Source organism: Lissotriton vulgaris, chromosome 3_1 (assembly GCF_964263255.1).
Source record: "Lissotriton vulgaris chromosome 3_1, aLisVul1.2, whole genome shotgun sequence".
NCBI classification, from domain to species: domain Eukaryota; kingdom Metazoa; phylum Chordata; class Amphibia; order Caudata; family Salamandridae; genus Lissotriton; species Lissotriton vulgaris.
In genome coordinates, this window is record NC_141689.1 from 512,949,752 (window position 1) to 512,969,711 (window position 19,960).

Consider the following 19,960-nt stretch of genomic DNA (forward strand, 5'->3'; position numbering starts at 1 on the left):
CATTCAAGTCCGAGGCCTCTGAAATCATCTGCGGAGTACCTCAAGGATCCTCACTCAGTCCCACCCTCTTCAACGTATACATGAGCCCCCTCGCGGCCATCGCCCGCCAACACAACCTCAACATCATCTCCTACGCGGATGACACTCAACTGATCCTTTCTCTCACCAAGGACCCCAGCACCGCCAAAACTAACCTACACGAAGGAATGAAAGAAGTCGCCGAATGGATGAAACAAAGCCGTCTGAAACTGAACTCAGACAAAACAGAAGTCCTCATCCTAGGTACTTCCCCCTCGGCATGGGACGACTCCTGGTGGCCGGAAGCCCTCGGAAAAGCACCCATCCCGACGGACCATGCACGAAACCTTGGCGTCATCCTGGATTCTTCACTCTCAATGAACAGACAAGTCAGCGCCGTATCCTCTTCCTGCTTTAACATCCTTCGCATGCTCAGAAAAACATTTCGCTGGATCCCCTCCGAAACAAGGAAAACAGTCACCCACGCTCTAGTCACGAGCCGACTGGACTACGGAAACACCCTCTACGCAGGTACCACCGCTAAACTCCAGAAGAAACTACAACGAATCCAAAACGCCTCAGCCAGGCTCATATTAGACATCCCACGCAACGAACACATCTCTGGCCACCTTAAAGACCTCCACTGGCTACCCGTCAATAAGAGGATCACTTTCCGACTGCTTACCCACGCACACAAATCACTCTACAACATCGGACCAGATTGCCTCAACTCTCGACTGTCCTTCTACACCCCCTCCCGCCAACTTCGCTCTTCCAGCCAAGCCTTCGCCACTGTACCTCGCATCAACAAGACCACCATGGGAGGCAGATCCTTTTCATACCTGGCTGCCAAAACATGGAACTCACTCCCCGCTCACCTTCGCCTCACCCAGAATCACCTAGCGTTCAGAAAGCAGCTTAAAACGTGGATATTTGACAAATAATCCTCCTCCCCTTCCTAAGCGCCTTGAAACCCTCTGGGTATGTAGTGCGCTATACAAATTTTATGACTTGACTTGACTTGACTTGACTGTCTTATGCAACATTTCCTATACATTTATTTACATACTTGTATGATTTATTGTCTCTATGTGTGTGATGTAAAGCACTCTGACACCCTACACTGGGTTGAGTAGTGCTATTGTACAATTAAATGATTGTACATGATTAAATGAAAAGTAAATGATAGGCGCAATTAATTTTTTTTGTGTGTAATTACTCATTCACACAGATAAATCTTACATTCTTATTGTTGATGCACATGTTTTACATGGGGCTTAAAGCACAGTCAAAAACCTGCCTTCAAGTCATAGTTTCTCTAAAGTACTTGCGAAGAGAGAAGCTGTGGGCCTTTGTTTTCTTCTATTGAATTGAAATCTAGGTGTTGGGCTCCAGATGGCTCCCTACCCGGTGATACTGAATAAAAATTAAGGCTGATGGCCCTTTAATTCAATCCTTTGTTTAGAGCTGCGGCTGGAAGTGAAAAAATACAGAAAGCCCCCTCACTGTCTGCAGGTTGCTGTTCCAAACCGAATGAAGAAACTGCTGCTGAAATATGTCCCGGTGTTGGAAAATTACACCAGGACAAATTCAGCATATTTCACTGGGTTGTACGCATCCCAGATCTGGGTCAGACGTAGCTGCTGGAACCGGGATCCAATTGGGATCCAATTGGATTCCCCTACTTTCCAGCATGACTATCTCACCACTGACTGTATGTGGCCCCCTTACAGGACGGACCCTAAAAATTCTGATTCGCATCCAGGACAAATACAATTTACCTCCTTGAACATTATCCTGGACACCCCACAAACCCAAACTGGTTCCTTATTGTCTCCATGAAACACTCCTATTACTACTACAACATTGTTGATCCCATCTCTCTATTCCTCATCTCACGAACTAAAGCACCTTACTTTTGGTGGAAGGGTGTGAATTCACAAACAACCCTGAGCTACGTTAAACAACAATATTGGTGGTAGTGTTTCTCAAAGAGAGAAGACGTCCGCACCTTCCATTAATATCTATTCCCACTGGACAAATTATACGTGAAATCTGCGCCTAGCAGTGGAGATTCGGCCCCGATGCTGAAAGCGAAAAGACTTATCATGGTCCATAGGAAACTTGACTATCTGAATATTTGACTTATCTCCACTCAGCGAGTCGCACTACCCAATAAAGATATATCGCTACGACTGTGCATACTATAAGAAAACACTACGTGGGGCCTAATATCACGAAAATATTGAGGTGGACTCAACACCCATTTCATCTCGTTGTTATTTCCTTACTTGATAGGAATCCTGCTTCCAACACCTCCTACTTGCATCCTTTGACTAATAAGATCCTCCCGACCAACACACCAGATAAGAAATCTTATTGCCTTGAAAAAGCCTCTGAGTAGGCGAAACACGTGTCGGCGGTGCAAAGCTGGAACATTTTTAATGTGTTTGAAAATAAAGATTTTGAAGTACAACGACTGTTTTGGATCCATATTTTGAAGCCCTCTAACTCTAAATGAACTCATTGTTGATGCTGGTGTAAAAACCTTGAAATACTAATATTGGACGGAAAATTCCCTGATAATTGACTTTGTAGAGGGTGCTTGTGTAACTTGATTTTCCTGAACCCTGAGCTACAATTGTTGTAATTAAAATATTATATTGGCTTTTATTTCAATAGTTCTTTTTTGTATCAGAGCTTCAAATTTGACTTTTAAATTAATTCATTTCTACACCAGAAATGTTGTATGTGAAATAAGCTATATAAAGGACCATACGATTTGGTCATATAAAGACACAAATTCTCACTGTGTTTTTTTTTTAGAAAAAGCAGATATATCTATGCCCACCTGGGTATATCACTATTTTCTGTATGTATGCCATGTTCAGGGTACCTCCTGTTCCAAAATAATAACCCAGCCCTATATATACATATGAGCATACATGTCATACATAGATTTCAGGCCTATCTCCTTATGTGCAGAGCCTTTGCAGTCGATTACTATTAGTAAAGTTAAATGGGTAGTTTGTGAATACCCAAAAAATAGTAAACTTACATAAAAGTGCAAGTTTATCTTTGCGAATCTGGCCCAGAGTATACCGTCTGTAGAAAGCAAATGAGCCGAAATGTTCCTGTTCACAGTCGAAAAAACAATTCATCAAATGTTTAAAGTTAACTTTTAAAGTGCTAGAAAGAGGTGTTAAAAAGAAAGTAGCAACACATGTTCCGGGTTAAAAGAAAGAGACATAGTACCATGGTAGATGGACGAAGAGCACTGGCTTCAGTCTCTAAGCAGAGTTTAAGAGGAAATGAATGGTGAAAGGTCAGTAGAATAATGTTTTGTTAGTTTGTTTAGGATGTATGAATGAAGCTGTTCTTCAAGGTTTGATTACTCCAGTGGTAATAGTGTTCATTTAGGGTCTGAGCAAAGGGTCTATATTAAATATACATGACACCAGAGGTAACTATGTGAACAAACTATTACCCTGATAATATGAATTGAGCCCGCACATGGTTGGCACTAGTTTAAAAACAATTGCTGGTCAGCTCATGTTCGTGAACTAACCTGAATTAGCCTTAGTAATAACCCTAAAGGCATGCAAATGACAGATAGCTTATACTAGCAAAGATTGGAACATAAGCGTCTTCATTTAAACCAGGGCTTGACAGTCAAAAGCACGATTAAATGATAGAGTCATGTTCATAAACACTATTTAGCTATTTTTAGGCCTCGGACTACGAAGGCTGCGCTTGCGCAGTCTCGCTTCAAGACTTTATGTCTACAGTATGGGGGCTTGAACCTGCCCCTCTTCTCCATTGGCTGGCTTTCTAAACGGAGGCCAGCCATTGAAGGAGAGGGGCATCACTCCATTGAAGACGGGATTCGGGGTGTGTTTTTTACTTTCTTTCTGTTTTCTTTCTCTCCTCTTCCCATTGGCTGGAATTTTACATTCCAGCCAATGGGAAGAGGAGAGAAAGAAAACACGCCCCCGAATCCGAAAATCACGGCGCGTTTCAACGAGGCATTTCTCCTTGGCCTCGGAGAAAGGCGGATGTGCTTTCCCTCACTCTGTCCAATGGTTACAGACATACTGCAAAGTTGCAGTACAGTCCCTTCAAATGATAACAGGCTTGCTGAGAGGATCAGTACAGGTGCACATAACGCACACCGGCACTGCTGAGAATGTTGGGATGGGCTCATTAAAGGTATAGCAGCACAATTGAGAAGTCCCGTTACTGCCCTATGAAAAGATTTTAAGCCCTGCAGAGGGGTGCCTGTAACGTCATTTGCTGTGCCTCTGCCCTGACCCCACAGCCTGCTGTCTATTAAAGCGAGGGTGTTTCAAAGTCAAATCACTCCTTTTGTTTCAAAGAACAGAAAGTGAAACGCACTATGCACCCCCATGTCGGCGCTGGGCGATGGTGAAGCTCCTTGGGGCGCTCCTCCTGCTGCTCTTCCGGGCTGGGGTCCCGTGCCCGCCCCGGGGCACTCGTGCCACTCTGCCTCTTGCCTGGGCCTGCCCTCACTCCTGCGGTGCAGCTACATTTCGAGAAGTTATAACCTTCCAATTAAAATCAAAATTTCTATTTGTGCAGTGTATTTTTTAATTCATAAAGTCTGTATTTGTTTGATGTATACTTGTGTCTATATATTTGTGTATTGTCTTGGGTTCCAGTATTGACTTGATAGTGGTCCACAGAAGTCAAAAGGATAAAAGCCCATCCTCTAGGAGAAACAACCATTGCCCCCATTAAGTCCCTGTCTAGTTCCATGTTCTTTTTCCACCAGTCGCCCTATCTATGTACCAACACATTTCTGGAGCTGCATACGGGAAGCTTGTCCAATCACAAGAAGAGCTCAGAAAGATTGTCCAATGAGGAGTGCGGATAGGGTGAGGTCTGGTTGTGTAATTGTTGCTGGTGTTTAGTCTGCGTGCTTGAATCGCGAAATCAAACTGGCACCTGTCATCAGCGAAGAAGGGAGGAAAGGACGGCGGCACAGCCTCCTTCTGCATCACCCCAAGACCTGCCATGATCCGCCTGGGTTGGTCGGCGCTGGAAAGGTTGCGGCTTCTATGGTGAGTGACAGCTATGGAGGTTTGTACAAATAGAGCATATTTGACTGTCCGGGAACTCAACGGCCCAGTGTAGACATTATGGGACAATCATAGGGCATACGTCCATTATCGGTTAACTCTTCAGCCGGAGGTTTGTAGTAAAAAAAGGGACAATATTATTCTTCCCCTTATCTGCATTGGTTGAGTGTTATGTCACGAGGACAGTTCAGAAGGGTAAAATATGCATATTGTTGACTTAATCATTGACAGTCTCCTGTGTCGCGCGGTGCTGAGTGCATCGCCAGCCACAATGGTAGGAATGCTGAATGCACCCGCCACTGTGGGGGGTGCATCCTAATGCTGGCCACGGGACCCCTGCCCTATTGGCGGGTGGTCCCTTTCACCGGTGGGACGATGGGCGGACAAAGTCCGCCCGTCATCCTAATGGGCCCCTATATCTTAGCATCACCATCTGTTTGGCATCCACACAACCTCATTAAAGGAAACATGTGCAAGTAATATGGCTCAACAAAGATAAGTTTGAAGCAGTAGTATATGTAGTATTTTTCTGCTTAAAAAATCTGGCATAATTCCTTCCATTTCACGATCTATCCCACCACAAGCAATAGTTGGTCCACTGATCAATGTTTAAACTGGGTTACACAAATACAGTTGCGCAGGATGCTCCAAATTCCAGAATGAATGACTTCATTGTTGCTTGGCGTTAAAGATATGACGTGGGACCGTGTCTCGACCAGGTTGCAGTTGCAAACGTTTTTTTTTAAATCTTGTATTTAATGCATTTTGACCAGAGCTTATGCTGAAATTAGAGTGTGTTTACACTGTCCTTCGTCTTGCTCAGACGTCACAACATATCGCATGATGACTATTGCTGTCTTTCTGTTATAAATAAAGTATTGCTGACATTTTCACAAATACCCAGAGAGCGTTCCCAGAGACTTTCCTTGCTGTGCCTGGCCTAGGACATCCTAACTGTCCCAGGCTATTGTTGAACAATGTATCATTTCAACTGCTCTAATAACCAGTAAGAATGTCTAAAACGTATGAGAGAATATTTGAATGTATTCTACAGCAGAATATTTACCATTGCTTGTTCCCCATTGGTGAAGATCTTGTGATCCATGTATTTGTGTAGAATATATGAATGTCTTTGTCTAATGCCCTCTAAAAGGACTCAGATTCTTGTACCCAAGGAGCCTCCATAATTCTCAGGCATAGAAGGCAAATCTATGCTGTATTTTTCTTAGAACTGAAATGAATTATCTGTGCTTAAGATTTCATGCTTTGCTACTAAAATTACTAAAGGCATTTCTATTGTAATCTATTAATCTACTTATAACGTTTTGAAACAACAACTCTTCTCTGTCATTCTTATCAGAATGTTTCAGCATTTCTCTTTGAATGCTCATAATTGGAGCTAAGTGGCAGTTCCAGTCGGGGAGCACCAGAGTCCGTATCCTGACTACACCACTTCCGGTCCTAGCAGTTGGTGCAATCTTTGCTTTGTTTTTTCAGGATAAGTTTAAGAACCAACATATCCACCACAGATCCAGTGGCCAGCAAACTAAACAATTGCCTGTTAAATACTACGCTTGTGATAACTGTCTTTTGGTATCTCTCCCAGAGTACCTCCAGGAAAAAATGGCTTTTGTACTCCTTCCATGGACCAATGAGTTCCTGATTTGCTGGTAGACTAATGCACATGCGTGAAGGGAAAGGGGATAGAAGGTTTGTAGTCTTAAGTCTACCTAATTCTAAATGTTAGAGAGACTCCCACACTTCTCATCTTAGGGGAAAAAGTAAAAAACCTTCTTATTCCAATAGTAATCAAAGTTTTGGGTTTTACAGCTCACAGTTCTGTCATGGTTAACACAGTATAGTACGTTTTAGTCCATTAGTACTTATTCCTAGTTACTGGGGTCTAAAGACAATTAATGTTGTGCAGAGTGCCTTGCACATGAATACATAAATAAAAACATAAATACCTTCTGTCTGTAGGGTATAATTCTACAGTGATCACATCCAGGGAGTTCCAAGCAGAAATGGTGAGTCCATTGTAGAGACACAGCATGCCTATCATCATTGCTTCACTGGTCCCAAACCACAAGAAAAAACAACTTATGCCAGAAAGGACCATAGAACCACCTAGAATGAAAAATCACAGAGTTAGTGAGGACTCTCCTTATGCAAAACTTCAAATGAACCACATACATACATAATAATGTAAATGGTGGAGGTGTATAAAATACAGTATTGGAACATTATATCAGAAGCATGACTTTACTTCCAAATCAGCACAGAAGAGTGCACTTGAGTGCTTCCCTTCAGGAAATATTAACTGGATAACACAATATGAAACCAATATTGACTGTAATGTATAACATGTTCGAGTCATTAAAGATACTTCCGCTAGTATTTAGGTGGGAGTCTATTTTACTTTATCTTGCTTATAACAACAAGGATGTGGCAACAGGCTTTGAAAAACAGTACTAGCATTTCTATGTAATACTCATACCTTAAAATAGTTAAATTGCAATATTTTTGACCACACACCTGCTCATTATAAGGAGGCCTCACTCACATAAAACATTTGACAAAGTGATGGCAAAACTGCCTGTGTTCAACTCTACAAATTCCAAAAAGTTTGGTTTGAAGCACATATACACATGGTTCTCACGGTTCAGACCACTTATGCGTTAGCTGTGGAGAGCTTACAGTGGATACTGAGGGAAAGCCACAAGTTTTATACGGATGTATGATGTTACAACGCATGCTTTTACCACGCATGCCTTTACAACGCGGTTTTTACATCGCACTCCATTACAACGCATAGCGCTTTGGGGTGCTGGATAGTGAAAAGTTTAATTTTCTATTCCAACTCCAGTCCCCGTGGACACTAGGGAAGGTGTTGGATAGAAAATTAAACTTATTCCCTATCCTAGAGCGCCCCCCAGCGCAATGCGTTGTAATGGTTTGCGTTGTAATGCCTGCATTGTAATGGTAGTGCGTTGTAAAAGTTGCGTTGTAAAGGTTGTTCACCGTTTTATACAGGTGGTATCTGGAGTGGTTGGCATGATAGAAGTCATGGTGTTGGATGATCTGTGCCAGCACAGAACAATGCGACGTGCATCTTCAAAAACCATCTGTCTACTGGCTTGGGCAGTGATGCTCAAGGAGTGCATGGAGCCGAAGGTGGTAGTTAAGCTGGAGAGAGAGGCTGCACTGTTCAACAACAGCACCTCTACTCAAGTTCACATGTACCTGCTACTTCTAAAGAGCACTCAGGGTCAGTTCTACCTGGTGCCTGACTGTACACCCTCTGCGAACAACAGTATGTGTGATGATAAATGGATGGTAAGGCACAAAGAACTAGAAATCAATGCAGAGGCGAAGGAAGCTGATGATAGTGTGGTGCAGGCACTGACAACAAGAGTAGAGTGGGGTAGCCTTATGCCGTGTCCCCATGTCATTGTGTGCACACTGCTCTTGCTTTGGGACTGTCCTGATTGTTCTCCTGTTTAATTTTCCCAAAGCTGTTCCTGAACTACAGTAGCTAGTTAGCCATGCCAGGTGATGGTCTTTAGGAGAATACCACAACAATGTAACAAAGCCTGGAACACTAACTTAGTATGTTGAAGTGGAAGCAACAGGGCACCAATGCCCAAGAGGCTCTTAAGTGCTGGAAGTTTGGGTTTTGCTAGGATGCGGGACTGGTGGCTTAGTGGACCAATGTGCCCACTGTATGGGCTTATGTTCGACCTCATGCTCACAAGTTCAAATCCCGGCGGGTCCATTCAGCCTTTCATCCTTCTGAGGTCAATAAAATGAGTACCATTGAGTTGAGTAACAATAAAAACCTGTTATTCAGCGCTAAGATACCCGTGCATGAATGTATGCTTTACAAATACACTTTACATTATATTTGTTATGTAGGAGATGGAAGTGCCCTCCAGCAAGTTGATATTTTGCTCTGCCATTTCAAGTCTGAACTCTACAGTAGACACTTCCTCAGATTTCTGCTGTCTCACTTTTAGAAGTTCTGGCAATAAGGTCTGCTTTAGTATTGATGAATCTCAGCAGGTTTTCCCCACTGGTGAAAGATCTATATCATCAAGCGAGTGCACTTGATCCTTTTTCTGGCCTTGCTTGAGGTGAGACAGGGAATGAAAAAAATCCTCCTTCAGTTTCTTGAAATCTGTCATAGTGAGTCACAGGTAAAGTCACAGATGGCTGTCCTATTGAGGGATCAGCTCCAGGTCACACTCAGTGCCTCAGGCCGATGAATGAGTATCGAGACCTATGTCTCCTGGAGGCCTGAAATCCAGTCACTTGCCATACACTAGACAAACCAGTAGAGTACAATGAGGGAAGATATGCTGGTGCAGATCAAAATTCTCCTCCACTGGCTGCTCCTGTGACCTTCTCATTCCTGAGAAGACCACAGAAAGACTGCTGTGGCCCCTGTTCACCCTCAGCCCTGAGGACTTCAGCATCATCAATGGGTCAGACCAGAAGCACAGATGGTCTTAGTGTCACCAATTACACCTATCAACCATTTTACAAGGGTTGCATGTATGAGTCTGCCTCCACATCACCAGAATCTTCTTTGTGTGGACTGTGGGAGCGTGCACGATCCACGATGGCGGTCGCACTTTAAGCTCCGTTACAGCCTGCAATTTTGGCTGATTTCTAATGAGGAATTGGGGTTCTAAACTTCACTGGCTGCATGAATATTCGGATTCCATGCCCCACGTCACATACCATTTGCTTTTTTAGTCATTTTTCTTGCCTCTGTGCCCTCTCTTCTGCTCCTTCAGTGCTCCAGTAGTAGCCTACTTTTCCAGAGACTGCCTGAGGGAGGCTTTCTGAAAGAGGACAGTCTTATTCAGGCTGCTGCTGTTTCCTAAAGGTACTGTTTCTGCCTTTTGATTCACATCATAAAGGCGAGGTCTGCTTTTACTGAAACCTGGCAACTGTTAAACTTTACTTTTCTGAGCACCATAATTTCACTGGTTTATTGCCTACTTTTTTTGCATTTCTATCACAAAGAGGAGGATTGTATTCGCTCTTTCCATATTTATTCAATTTTACCAACCTTAGAGTCAATTGTCTTTTATAATTATATAAATTGTATTTTAAAAATGCACAAAATCCTCATAATAAACGAAAACAAACATCTTCTCCACATCGTGCCAAAGCAAAAATGTTGGATTCACTTGCAGAATCAATGGCAAGAAATGTGGAAGAAATACCAGCCGTACATAATAATACAGATGCCATCTGCACTGATATTAAACATCTACAGAGAGATCTGGCAGTGCTCACATAATGATGTGCCTTTAAAATAAGAGCTAATAAGGCTGAGATTGACAAAATGTCTCCTCAGGTTAATCTTAGTGAGCCCATGAGGAAACAGCTTCTAGACCTGGAAAACAGAACTCGCCAATATAATTTGTGTATTTTTCAATCTCGCAGAGAATATTGAAGGGCAAAATTATCTTGGAAATAATCATTCCTTCACTACTGAAAATAAAATTCTCTGAATCGTCTAAAATCAACAAGGCTTATTGAGCTCCCTCATATCGTAAATCAACTCAATCCAAACCAAGACAAGTGATTTTTTTTAAAGTACTACAACACCATCATGTCGTACTTATTCAAAAGACTGTCACAGAAATTCCAACTCTTATGGTTGAAGGACATAAAGTTTATATTCATCAAGAATTTGCAAAAGAGATGGTAGTCATGCACAAGCCATTCTTTGACGTACGAAATGGCATCACCAAGTCCTTCACCTCTCCATCTGACCTAATTGCTTATCTTGATCTTCACGCTATGGTGGCAATGGAATCTTAGTCTTCTATAAATGCTAATTGATATTTGTTACTACATAACTAATATTATTCTTTCTTCCATTAGCAGGCTTCATGATCTTTAATGGATTCCTGGATTGTACCTTCGTAGTTTCAATAATTCATTTAATGTGTTTTGTATGTAAGTGTTACAAATGGTTGTTTTATCTTGATCCTGGGTCTGTCCTTATTGATAGGCAACTTGTTTGTTCTGTTCCTTTCTAGCTTTTCTATTCCCTATATATATCCCACTTTTGAGTACACTTTTCTGTCCTCTCTAATTTGTTATGGCTAGTATTTGTAAGTTAAAAATTGTTTCATTTAATGTTAACGGCCTACGACATCCAGTAAAATGATGGAAAGTTCTAGATTATTTATCCAAATGTAAAGCTGACATCTGTTTTATATCAAAAACCCATATTGATAATAGCATCCTAGCATCTATGACTAAATCGAGGGTTGGAGTCATAGGGGGTCATTATGATGTTGGGTGGAATCACTTCTACCCGACACCAACTCGGTCATGGGAACAACCGACACCCTGTTGGTGGTCCCGACTGCCTTATTAGACACTGTTCGGTCACATCCTATATTTCTGTATGGGAGCATGCATTACGGCAATAAACTGGCCGTAAAGCATGCTCCCCTAGTGAAATGGTAGGTGTGGTTCATCCCTGCACCCTTTTGGCAGGTAACTGAGGGTACCTGCCACAAGGTGCAGGGATCAACAGGATGGCACCATAGGTGCCCCTCTGCCTCCAACCGGAGGCCGTGCGCCAAAGGAGGACCTGCTATGGGCCCCCAAACAAGCTTTTTGACATGGTTTTCATGTCGGACAGACCGGCATGGAAACCATGTTGGAAACCGTGATCGTAATCTCAAGGGCGGAAAGACCCGCCCTTGAGAGAACTTGTTGTCTTTCGACTGGTGGATGGACTCTCCGAGCCCATCAAAAGCCACCTGGAATGACCGGTACGTTTACTTTCAAACCGCCTCAAACATAATGAGGCGGGTGGAAAGTAAACAGACCGGCCCATAAAGGCTCTGATCGCAGGTCGGAGCCTTTACGGGCCGTATTGTAATCAGCCCCATAGTGTTCTCACTGGTTTCTTGTCATAAAAACAGTGTTGCTATCCTTTCCTCTTGCAAAATACAATGTATCATTTTAAATAGTAAAGCTGAGTTAGATAGCCGTGACATCCAAGTTGATAAATATTCTCTCCATTTAGTCAGTATTTATGCTCCCACTCAAGATGACCCCCATTTAAGGCAAACAATTAGATCTGAAATACTTACTATATACCTATTATTCTGGGTGTTGACTGTAGTACAACTTCTGACCATCTCTTAGATAAAATTTCCAAAGTTAACTTACGCCCTACAAAAGCATATGCTTTGTTTAAAACCTTTCTTTCAACTACTAAATTATTAGATAATTGGTGACACACACGGCCAATTGAAAAAGACTTTACATTCTTTTCCAATGCTTATTCTACATTTTCACGTATTGACTATTTATTAGCCTCCAGACATTTAACTCATATGATTTCCATTTCTAAAATAGAACACATGAATATATCAGATAATGCTTTATTTTCTTTTTTGTTTGTTAACCTTAGCTGACGTTCCTCAACATACAACAAAATTGAAGATACCGCCAAGATAAGTCATCAGTACGCTTTTAACCTCTTCGCCGGGGTGGACATTCCGGCGCGGTGCTGAAAAAAACGACGCGTGAGCGGTTCGGACGGCCCCCGGCCGTCCTCCGTACATGCCCATTGTGACGTCAGACAGTCAGGGGCCGTCCAACGCATCGAAGGATTAAACCATACGTATGAGGTGTTTCCATCTTCATAGTGGTAAATGAGAATACATTATTTGTTTCCAAATAGTAATTACTAGAGAAACAAATTACTACAGCAGAAAAACAGTTTACATTTTCTACAGATACACAATTTACTCTAAAGTTGCAAACCCCTTGATATGAAAACAATATACTGCTTAGTAATAAGCAGTACGTTAATTTCCAGTTTAATGCTAATGAAGCCGGTCATATTTTTGTAAACTATCTACGTATTACAAGAAATAAGATACAGATTCCTTCCATTCATTCCTCAAGTGGCCGCCTACTTTTATCCACCACAGAAATAGCTCAAGAATTCAAAGAATTTTATTCAATCCTATACAGTAAACTCCATGGTGCTCCTGACGATACAGCTACTCAATTCCTCACTCATTGTAACTTACCAAGGCTACCCCTCACAGATAGAAATATTCTTGATTCCCCTTTAACTATGGAAGAAGTTCACTCTGCAATTAAATCATCACAGTCCAAAAGTGCACCTGGTCCTGTGGAATTCCAGCAGAATTCGACAAAACTTTCTCTACACAAATAGCCCGGGTCCTCCTATCCTTGTTTCAGGATTTTGCTTTTAATGCTTCCTTGAGGGTAGAATTAAAGATGCCACAATTATTGTGCTTCCTGAACCAGACAAGGACCATATTATAATCTCAAACTTTCACCCCATCTTGCTTATTAATCAAGACTGTAAAATATGTGCAAAAATGATTGCACTTAGACTATTCCAGGTACTAACTCACCCAGAGCAAACAGGTTTTATGAAAGGGCGTTTATCAGCATACAATATAAGACTTGTCTGTCATACTATTGCTTCTTATCTAAAATAAAGCACACTATTGGTCTTTTAGCTCTAGATGCTGAAAAAGCACTTGATAAAATTAACAGGAAATTTTTGTTTAAACCTATGGAGGCATTTAGTTTTGGATCACTATTTCTTAATAGGAATAGAAAGCAGCAAGGTTTTATACGCAGCATTCTGCAGGTGTCAATTAGTCCTGCCCTTCCGGGCGTGGTGACAGCAAAGCACTGGGAGCGAAGAAAGCAGCTTCCACTATGGACTACAGATAGTGCTGGGTACTACATTGACCACAGTGCTTTGCCGTCACCACACCCGGAAGGGCAGGACTAATTGACACCTGCAGAATGCTGCGTATAAAACCTTGCTGCTTTCTATTCCCACCAACCAGCACCAAGCCATGAAGAAGGGAGAACACTTTCCAGAAACGCGTAGGCAAAGGGTGCCACATATTGCTTGAAGAAACATTGAGCTCTGCTGCTGCTGTTCTGCCAATAAAGGGAAGAAACGAACGGAGCGTGGGTGTTCTTATTTGCAGAGCGCAACCTTTTTGAATATATGAATATATATATATATATATATATATATATATATATATATATTTGATGTACCCTTAACTTTCAACATTATTATAAACAAATCTTTCTCCCCTCCCAAACCTTTATCATATATGGATATGAAATTGTTTGATCTTCTTATTTCATGTGATATCAAATCTATCACTTTCAATTGGAAATCTGCAAACCCTTTATCTGTGCAAGTCTGGTAGGGTTTGATTCTTATTCTAAGGAAAGCAATTGATTTTTCTTTTAACAAAACGAAAAAATCTCCTTTAATCCGAACTCTTATGTGGAAAACATTGGATGAATATATTTTTTATTGAGCAGATATGAATATGCATTTCTTTTTAATATTCTAAAATCAGTATTCCATATGTAGCCCTATATATGTTTATAATGTATATTTCTTTTTAAGGTTGTTATTAATTCCAATACCTTTCTTAATGCATAATTAGATATCATATATATATAATTACTGTGACTTTTAACTACACTTTTGCTGATATTTTTTGTCTGTTTCCTGCTCATCTCTTTATAAAACTCAATAAAACGTTGAATCTTCTTTGTGTAGTAAGCACACGGTTCTCAGGCCATTGCCGGCGTAGAGAGAAAAACGCTTATGTTTCCATCCCAGCGGTCTCATGGAATGAGTCCTGATATTGCTCTAGACTCCCACCTACTTCCTCCAATAAGGGGATCGCTCCTATGCTCAGGGCTGTCTCATGAGGGCGCAGCGAACAGGCAGGTGATAAAATAGCTGGGAGACCTGAGACTATGCTGCATCTTGGGTGTGGGCCAGCCACACCACTGCACATGGATACTTTAGAGCACAGCTGTTGCCTACTTGAAAATTGTAAAGGTTTTATAATCTCTCTCCATTACATATGTTGGTGCATGTTGGAAATGGCCCTTTTTGCAGGGTTATTCGCAAACATTTTAGCTTCTTCCTCCTTTATTTTTCCTGACCCGTGGTTGTTGGCTATAGGACTCTGGGCACTTTACCACTGCTGTTCAGTGCTAAAGTGCATATGAATGAATGAATGAATCACAAAGTTTATAGAGCACGCAGCTACTCCTGAATCAGTGTCCCGGCGCTGCAGATTCACAGACTACTGAGAAGAGACAATAGAGATTATAGGTTGCCAAAAAGCCAAGTTTTTAACATCTTCTTAAAACTCAAAAGGCCCTGGGCAAGTGTAAGAGGTAGCGGCAGTGTTTTCCAAGCCTGTGGCCCTCAACGGCTAAAGGACTTGCCACCTCTGTTTGCTAACCGCAGCTTGAGGACACATACATAGGCCCCAAAGTTGATCTTAAAGCCCTTTTAGTAACATACCAGTCGACTCGTCTTCTAAGGTAGATGGGACCCCTACCATGGTGGGCCTTAAAAAATATTACTAGCACCTAAAACAGTATCCTCTCTCTAATAGGGAGCCAGGCAGCATATGCTCTCTCTGTGTAAATTGTTATTATGATTGGTTATCCATGATTGGTATATTTGTTTTACCAGTAGGTCCCTAGTAAAGTGCACTGAGTGTGCCAGGGCTGGTGATTCAAATGCTACTAGTGGGCCTGCAGCACTGATTGTGCCGCCCACATGAGTAGCCCCAAAGAGATGTCTCAGGCCGGTATACATCGTTTACCACGAAGTTTTTACAACGCGGTACCTTTACCACGCTTCCCTTACAACGCAAGTCGTTACCACGACTTGCGCTGGAGGGCGCTAAAGGATTAAAAATAGTTAATTTACTATCCCAACACCTTTCCTAGGGTCCACGGGGACTGGTGTGAGAATAGTAAATTATACTATTCGAAATCCGCACCCCCAACGCAAGTCGTGGTAATGACTTGCGTTGTAAGGGATGCGTGGTAAAGGGATGCGTTGTGACGGTACGCGTTGTACCGTCATACATCCATCTCAGGCCTGCCACCGCAGTGCCTGTGCGCAGTTTGCAAACTGCCATGTTCACCTGGCCAGTATACCCACTTGCCCGGCCTTACCCTCCCCTTTTCTTACACATAGGACACCCCTATGGTAGGCCCAAGGTATCCCCTGGGCAGGGCGCAGTGTATGTAAAAGGTAGGACATGTATTAGTGTGTTTAACATGTCTTGATAGTGGAATACTGCCAATTTCGTTTTTCACTATTGAAAGGCTATCTTGCCTATAGGACAGAATGGGGAATGCTGTGTAACATGGTTACCCACATATCTTCCCGTAGAAGTGAGATAGAAAATTGGAATCTGGTATCCCTGAACTCAGAATTTGATAACACTGTGTAGTAATCTGCTTGTTAAGTAATGCACCTTCTCTGCCCTTGTTCTTTGCCTGATGCTCTAACAATATGATGTCATTTGGAATGTGAGGTATGTTTGTACTAGTGAGATAGCAGTTGAAGAAGATGGGCTGAGCAGCCAGGAGACTGCTCCTGGTGGGGCGTATATTGAAACTTATTAAGCTGTAACTTGATGAATAAACTACTAACTACAAGAGCTGACATCAAGACTTCTTTGATTGTTACACACATCTTTTAGGAAGGATGGTTTTTAAATTCTGTGTATGAAAATAGCACTTTTAGGACGTGGCTATTTTCTTGGTCAACGTTTCTGTGTGCCACTGCTTGTTTGTGGATTGACTGTCTGGTTTGAGAATGACAGGGGCTGGGGTGGCTCCAGGAGTCTGGGTGAGTCAGCACTAGCCTGAATAGACCAATCTGCATTTGGAGTGGTGGGAGGAGTAGCACCTGGGCCTAAATAGAGCTGTGCCTGCCTTCCACAATGCTGGCTCTACCTCCCATGGTGCCCTGGCCCACACTGACAAAGGAAGAAGTTGTGCACTGGCAGAGTGCACCCAGAACTGGTTTGGGTTGGGTCCAGGACCCCTCACACATAGAGAACAAAGACTTTTGGGATACAAATATGAGAGCTGAGACCCCTGAACTTCAGACTACTTTGGAACCAAGGAGGAACCTTTGCTGAGGAGAAATGCTGAAGAGCTGAAGTAGAAGAGGTACCCTTGCTGTGTGTCTGGGGTTGGCCTGCCGTTGCTATTTCTGCCAAAGTTATTTTGCTGTGTGCTGAGTCCCCCTGCTTGACAAGGACTTTGCTGTGTGCTGTGTCCTAAAAAGGAAATTCTCCATGGGCCTGAGAAGAGGTCGCCTCCTGTTGTGGAAACACAGGGATATAAAAGTTTCCAAGACTACTTTGTGATTAAGAGTAATCCCTGCCAAAGAAGATCAGCTGAAGAGACTGAGGAGAAGTACTGCACTTGCTGTGTGTCTAGGGCTGGCCTGCAGTTTGCTGTTTCTACTGAGGAGAGGATCAAGGGACTTTGCTGGCTGCTGTGTCCCCTGGTTGAAGAAGGACCTTGCTGTGTTCTGTGTCCATCTGAAGAAAAGTCTCCAAGGGCCTGAGAAGAGCTGGCCTCCTGTTTCTGAAGTCCAAGTCACAAAAGGACTTTACCCCAGCTTCCCTGATTTCCTTGCTGGAAGTTCTGACCTGCCCTGAGCTGCCTGTAACTGTGTGGGAGGCCCTTGTTGCTGAGAGCTGGAAGAACGATGCAGCGGAGAAGCGTGATGTCGCCGCAGCAGTCGCCATTGCATTGCCAAGGAGGCGTGTCGCCGCTGCCGCTGTTTTCCGCCGCATCACCAGAGAAGCGTGTCACCAGAGCGTTGTATCGCTAAGAAAGCGTGCTGCCGCTGATCGCCATTGCATCACCGGAGAAGCGTGTAGCAGGGCCTGTCGCAGCTCAAGAAACCACTGATTTTCCTTCACGGACCTCGGACATGCATGCATCGCATCCACAGTGACGCATCGCACCAAAGACGCCATTTTATTGCATCGCACCGGATCGTCGCAACGCATCGAGGCGCCATCTGTCGCATCTCAACCGGAGCACAGGAAGGATTGACGCATTGCCTTCTCTGCGACCCTTTTGTTTGTTCTGCGTTACGCATTTAAGGTACTTTGAGAGAAAAGTGTCGCATTTACCATCTACAAGTTTATTTCTGCAACAACCCTTTTTTAAAGACATTCTACCGAGTATCTGTATGTTGGATTTTTGTCGTTTTGGTCTTGTTTAGTTTCGAAAGTGTGTATCCCACTTACCCTGACTAGAAGCAAGGGTCCCTATTTGGTCAGAGGTACCTACCTCTGCCAACTAGAGACTCCCATTTCTAACAGTGTCATCAATAAGGAAGGCCTTCATTATGAGTACCACAGAGTTTTATGCAGGGATACTATGATTCGGTCAGCATCCCTGCACCAAACTCGGTCAATTATGAGTTTTCCGGTGGAATAGGCAATGACTGCCCAAACTCAGTAACACTGGGTTCTTTCTGGGCAGTTTTCCCGATTCTGGGTGGAAACCGTGGACATTTCCCCCATGCTATAAAAAGGTGGAAAGTGTCACCTGGAGGGCTGGTGGAGGTGGGGGTGCAGGGCTAGCTTTGCAGTCTTGATAATTCCGGGCCTGGAGACATTTATAATTGTCGAGATGCGGAATTCCACCCAAAGTTATCACTGTTGGTGACATGCCACAACATGTAATGAGGTGCCCAAGATGTGTCTTCTAGCTTTTCAAATTAACGCTAGAGACAGCTTTGAAAAGAGTGAATGCTTTTGTCTTATACCAAACTCTGTCACGAGTAGCTAGTTCACAATATTAAGGGCACTTCTCAAACCTCTGTTGTTGTAATGTGTTGCTGTCATCTGTAAGTTGTGACATATGTGCCATACCTAACATTGTTATTCGCCCTATCCTGTCCATCAGAAGAGCAGATACGATGTTCCCCGGTAATACTGCCAATGTCCCCAGGAAATTCACAAAATAAATCCAGTAGGCGCTGTAGTCATCATCAAAGGTTATCTGACAACCCGTCTTGTTGTGAAGAAAGGTGCAGTTTATGAAGGTGCAATCAATTATTTTGAAATCTTCGAAATCTGTGTGAAGGGGAAAGAAAAAGAAAATCTCATCAGTCTTAATATCCAAAATCTAGACATATTGATAGACAGGTATACATACCATAAAATAGGAAAAGCAAGAAAATTAACTGTCATGGATGGCATTTAGAAACCACACATTGCTTACTGCAGTGACACTAAGCACACTATGAATGCTTCTGCACCTGAATTAGCATATGAAACCAAACTTATTGTATTGCAACATAGAAACAATTCGTAACAGGCTGTACCGTTGTGTTTGCCTATATGAATTTGAGAAGTAACATAAAAAGTAAAGCTAAGTTACATCAAATGATACACCTGAAGTCAGCACAGTAAGTGGACACAGGATTGGAAAAGGAAAAGGAGATGAAGAAAGATAATAAACAGGTCATGTTAGAAAAGTGGGCTACTAGAGCTATGGGCTAGCACTGGGAGATTGGCATAGATTCATTAAGAGCAGGATACAGGCTCAGAATACAAAATTACAATACAAGTTGTCTTGAAAAGCCTTAAGGGGACATGGGATCCAGTGGAAGTCTAGGAAACGTGCACTTGTGTAAGGCAGGAGTGGGCTGACTCAACCTGGAATGGGAAGGTCAGCAGAAGGGAGGCGGAGCTTTGTGGTGGCATTTCTAGCCATATCACACGTTTACTGCTTGCATTATGCCGCCTCACTAGACTGCCCTGTTCTGTACTACATCCTGCGCTATATCACTTAAAAAAGTGTTTGGGACTGGTGAATTATTTCTGGAATTACATATTTCAAGCAATTCGAATAAATATTTATGGTAGAAATTTGAGTTATAAATAAATCAAGGAATGCAACTATTTTTATTGAAGGATGTAGGATTT

General features: G+C 42.6%; 1 protein-coding gene across 1 annotated transcript in view; it reads right to left on the reverse strand.

Moving 5' to 3' along the window:
- SV2C (synaptic vesicle glycoprotein 2C) overlaps positions 1–19,960 on the reverse strand; it is a 532,655-nt gene that overhangs the window by 4,892 nt on the left and 507,803 nt on the right. The window contains exons 10-11 of the mRNA XM_086962974.1: positions 18,902–19,105; positions 7,085–7,244 (exon numbers count right to left, since the gene is read on the reverse strand). Of these exons, the coding sequence (XP_086819100.1) occupies positions 7,085–7,244; positions 18,902–19,105 (364 nt within the window). The remainder of the gene's footprint in view (positions 1–7,084; positions 7,245–18,901; positions 19,106–19,960) is intronic.